The 4,438-nt window shown below is 43.4% G+C and overlaps 1 protein-coding gene across 1 annotated transcript; it reads left to right on the top strand.

Annotated features, from left to right (window-relative positions):
• Positions 1-2,977: 2,977 nt before the first annotated feature.
• Positions 2,978-3,556, top strand: LOC128734077 (serine/arginine-rich splicing factor 4-like; the record flags this gene model as incomplete). Its single annotated transcript, XM_053828078.1, has 1 exon — positions 2,978-3,556. A coding segment is annotated over one exon (579 nt), but the record flags the coding sequence as incomplete, so codon positions are not given.
• Positions 3,557-4,438: the final 882 nt, after the last annotated feature.

The following is a 4,438-nucleotide window of genomic DNA, read 5'->3' as shown; positions in this document are numbered from 1 at the left end:
TATTACAAGAAATTAAAATAATCATTATGTTATATAACTATCGAAGCGTCATTGAAACATGACGTTCCTGAACTTAATTGATGCATGGTTAAGACTGGTTCATTGAGTTGTCATTTATGATTGTTTTATGATGGGGGTGGGATGCGGTGCTATTGAAATGTTTGGGAAACTTTTTTTTTTGGCAACGGTTGTCAGAGTTAATTCGATGAGTTTTATTTGAACGCAATTTCTCATAATGATTGTTTAATTTTGTAGTGCCAGCAATCTACTGAACTACTACAGTGAACTATTACAGTACGATGAGGATTTGTCAGTAGAATCTATGGCTATAATTGAGGTTACTTTATATTCGGTACCATATTTGGATGTAGAGCAGAGAAATCATTAAGTGTAATCAATTTATTATAAGACTTTTACATTTTTAGGGATTATTGCTGCACCCATGAAGAGTAAGTTAGTTTTTTCCATGAAAAATTAGCTTTTTCTTGAAGCAATCTCCTTACTAAACACTTGACAAATAACGTAGCGTGCATGACCCGAGGTGTTATAATACCTTAACTAAATAAGAAAAACTGAAAGCGTTTTGCTAATTAAACAAAATTATGCAGTGACAGGCCATTCTGGTCATCTTCTCTTCCGCCGTCTACAGACGAGTCTAGATCGTTACGGGCGAGGAAAACGACGATCCACAGCGCCAAATGCCTTTCGCTGGTACTTGAACGCAAAGAGGCAATAATTTTGCCCGTTCGATGACCACCGACGACTAGGCGCATCTTTGCCGATCTACAGGCCTGCGCCTGGGCACGTCACCTTTATACAGATCGACTTGGACCGACCGAACCAGCACATCAGACCAGCCAACTCGAAGGCTCGGAGCGCTTGCGCTTTCCAATTGCTGTTCTTCCTATCGGTATTTACTCCGCCGGCAGGACGCCGATATAAAAACAACAATTGTTCGCGCCGGCATAAACAATCCGAGACCAACGGTCATCGTGCAATCTTCTGTGGGAGACTTCTACTGCCGGTACCGCCCGGCGCTGGGTCACACCTTTGGCTATGGGACATGGCACGGTGGTTCACCCGATTGGGAGCACCAAGACAGTAAGCAAACAAACGAGGGGTACCGGAATTGAATTAGACTCGGTCTGAACAAAATACGTGACCATTTGGCTGCATGGTCGCCCCAAGGGCCTACGTTTGGCAGGAAAAAACTGCAACATTGTAGCAAATCAATATTCATTACCATTTAGTGACGAGCTATTCACGGTGTAATAAAGATAAAGTTAGTGGTTCAGCTTGCATAATGCATAAAATTATGATCGGTACGACGATAGTTCCTACGCATTGTTCATCAGATTTCTCGATTGGAAAGAGTACCTAGTTGCTTTTCCACTTCTGCCTAGGAGCTACCGAAGAAATTAGGCTTACTCAGAATTTAGTTTATGAAGAGTAAATAACCGTAAATTTAGAGGCTTAATGATACAAATAGGGTTGCCAAGTGGCCGGTTTTTGGCCGGCCCGGCCGGTTTTTCACCAGCAAAGCCGGTGGCCGGTCAATCCTGCAAAAAAGCCGGTTTTCCGACATAGGAAGCCGGATTGGTACTTTTTTCTTGATTTGTTAAATTTTCTGATAAATTTATTAGCAATCCTGAGCAGTGGATCATTGAAGATAGCCAGTTTTGCAGTGACAATACTTTGCTTCTGGCGGTAATATACATTAAATTGTCCATCAGCACCAGAAGCAACTAGTTGTCTTCTAGTATCTTCAATAATCCATGCAATGTTCGTTGTGGTTTCGATTCCACGACTACCGCATAATTACCGCACACGCACATTGCACATTCCAGGCAAATCCTCTAGTAATATGCTGCCACAACCCCCCGCAATTTTTGAAGGCAGGACCGACCGGCCGGTTTTTGAAATTTTCGGACTTGGCAACCCTAGATACAAAGTATAATATACATAGTTCGATACTGTGTAGAAAATGTTAGGTGGGACTATATTTCAAGACAATTAATCGTGCTACTTTTTGATTTTCCTGGTTAGCTACTGACAAGAAAGCTATTTGATATCTAAAATATCTGTGACGTAAACGTAATGCGGGTTCAGTAACCGCAAAGCTTTAGTACGCGGAGGGTCGTAAGTTTGCGTCTTAGTAAGTTCAGCCAATTCAATTTCAAGTGACTTAAACATGAGACACTTCAGTCGCTTACCATTGTGACTACGAATCAGAACAGAGAGGGATAGAAAGGCCAGAACAGTCAAAAATAAAGTTTATCGTCAGTTCAATAATGTTGATTGCAGCGACCGGCTTACTGACAAATGAATAATATAACAGATGGGAAGAGCGCTTTTAGACATTGTACTGAGGGGTCAAATCACAAAAACACGATCATTCATTATTGTGTAAAAAATGCGTAATTTTTCAAGGGTGGTGGCTTTTGAAAAGTTAGTTAATAAAATATAGCGCATCATTTTACATGAGTAGGGTGAACGGAAATCCACCTATTACGCTGATACAAATTTTTGTTTTTAGGTACATTATTCAGAATTATTCAGAAGTTGTAAGATATATCAACTTTGTTAAATACAGTAACTCTCTATCTCTTTCTCTTAGCGCGCTATAAGCAATTCTAACAAAAAATAGCACACTTTTCCATTGATTTTTTTCGAGATTGCTTTGGAGTGCTCTGGATAGTTTTTTTAAACATAAGATATAGTTTTGCAAATTGCAAGGAAAATTGTACTTTCAAAACTTCGCAATCACTCATAAAAGGCTTATTTTAGATTGAATCGGTTCGGTGTTTTCGGCGCACATATTGGTTTGAACATATAGAAAAACTGTGCCGCAGACACCGAACCGATTCAATCTAAAATAAACCAGTCCAGGTCCAGGTCCAGGTCCAGGTCCAGGTCCAGGTCCAGGTCCAGGTCCAGGTCCAGGTCCAGGTCCAGGTCCAGGTCCAGGTCCAGGTCCAGGTCCAGGTCCAGGTCCAGGTCCAGGTCCAGGTCCAGGTCCAGGTCCAGGTCCAGGTCCAGGTCCAGGTCCAGGTCCAGGTCCAGGTCCAGGTCCAGGTCCAGGTCCAGGTCCAGGTCCAGGTCCAGGTCCAGGTCCAGGTCCAGGTCCAGGTCCAGGTCCAGGTCCAGGTCCAGGTCCAGGTCCAGGTCCAGGTCCAGGTCCAGGTCCAGGTCCAGGTCCAGGTCCAGGTCCAGGTCCAGGTCCAGGTCCAGGTCCAGGTCCAGGTCCAGGTCCAGGTCCAGGTCCAGGTCCAGGTCCAGGTCCAGGTCCAGGTCCAGGTCCAGGTCCAGGTCCAGGTCCAGGTCCAGGTCCAGGTCCAGGTCCAGGTCCAGGTCCAGGTCCAGGTCCAGGTCCAGGTCCAGGTCCAGGTCCAGGTCCAGGTCCAGGTCCAGGTCCAGGTCCAGGTCCAGGTCCAGGTCCAGGTCCAGGTCCAGGTCCAGGTCCAGGTCCAGGTCCAGGTCCAGGTCCAGGTCCAGGTCCAGGTCCAGGTCCAGGTCCAGGTCCAGGTCCAGGTCCAGGTCCAGGTCCAGGTCCAAGTCCAAGTCCAAGTCCAAGTCCAAGTCCAAGTTCAAGTCCAAGTCCAAGTCCAAGTTCAGCTCCAAGTCCAAGTCCAAGTCCAAGCCCAATTCCAAGTCCAAGGCCAAGGACAACTCCAAGTCCAAGGCCAAGGACAACTCCAAGACCAAGGCCAAGTTCAAGTCCAAGTCCCAGGTGCGTAACTACTAGTAAACCCCCCCCCCCTCTCACCTTTTTTCTGCTCTTTCTCATCCACTCTAAAATTTTATTACCTTCTTCTACCGTCCTTTCTACCGTTTCAACCTCACAAAAATATTAATTTTTCAAATATTTTGTCTTAATGTTTATACTGAAAATGCAGTAAAAATGTTTCCGTTTATTATATGCTGAAACTGCTCATCGATATGGAACTATATGGCAATGAATTTCAGATTTTTTGATTTCTGTCTACAAAAGTGGTAATTTCTGGGGTCGCAACCCTTGTTATTCTAAATAAATGAATCTATTCAAGTAGTCAATCTCAATTTCTAGTAAAATCATTTTAGTTGCTTCCTGTGACATGAAAACCGATTGCTAATAACCTTAATTCTGCAAATCACACTCTGTTTCGATCAATTTTTATTTGCGGGCTTAAAAATATACCAGAATATAGCAACACACATAATAGACATCCAAGCAAAAGGTCCCAACTTGCATAAAACGTATTCAAATTAGGTGGGAAAATATGGAGATGATGTCGCTAAAAGCGCAAAAAATTCTGCTATAAGCTCAAAACAGCTAGCTGCCGGCTTACATGAGAATGTAAATGTAATTTATTGTTTCATTTACTTAATGCCTTTGCACACATAATGTGACGAATGTTTCTTATAGCATTTTTTCTCAGTTTTCCAATGGTGGTCTTAA

Source organism: Sabethes cyaneus, chromosome 2, assembly GCF_943734655.1.
Source record: "Sabethes cyaneus chromosome 2, idSabCyanKW18_F2, whole genome shotgun sequence".
Taxonomy (NCBI): domain Eukaryota; kingdom Metazoa; phylum Arthropoda; class Insecta; order Diptera; family Culicidae; genus Sabethes; species Sabethes cyaneus.
This window is presented reverse-complemented; position numbering and strand designations above follow the sequence as displayed.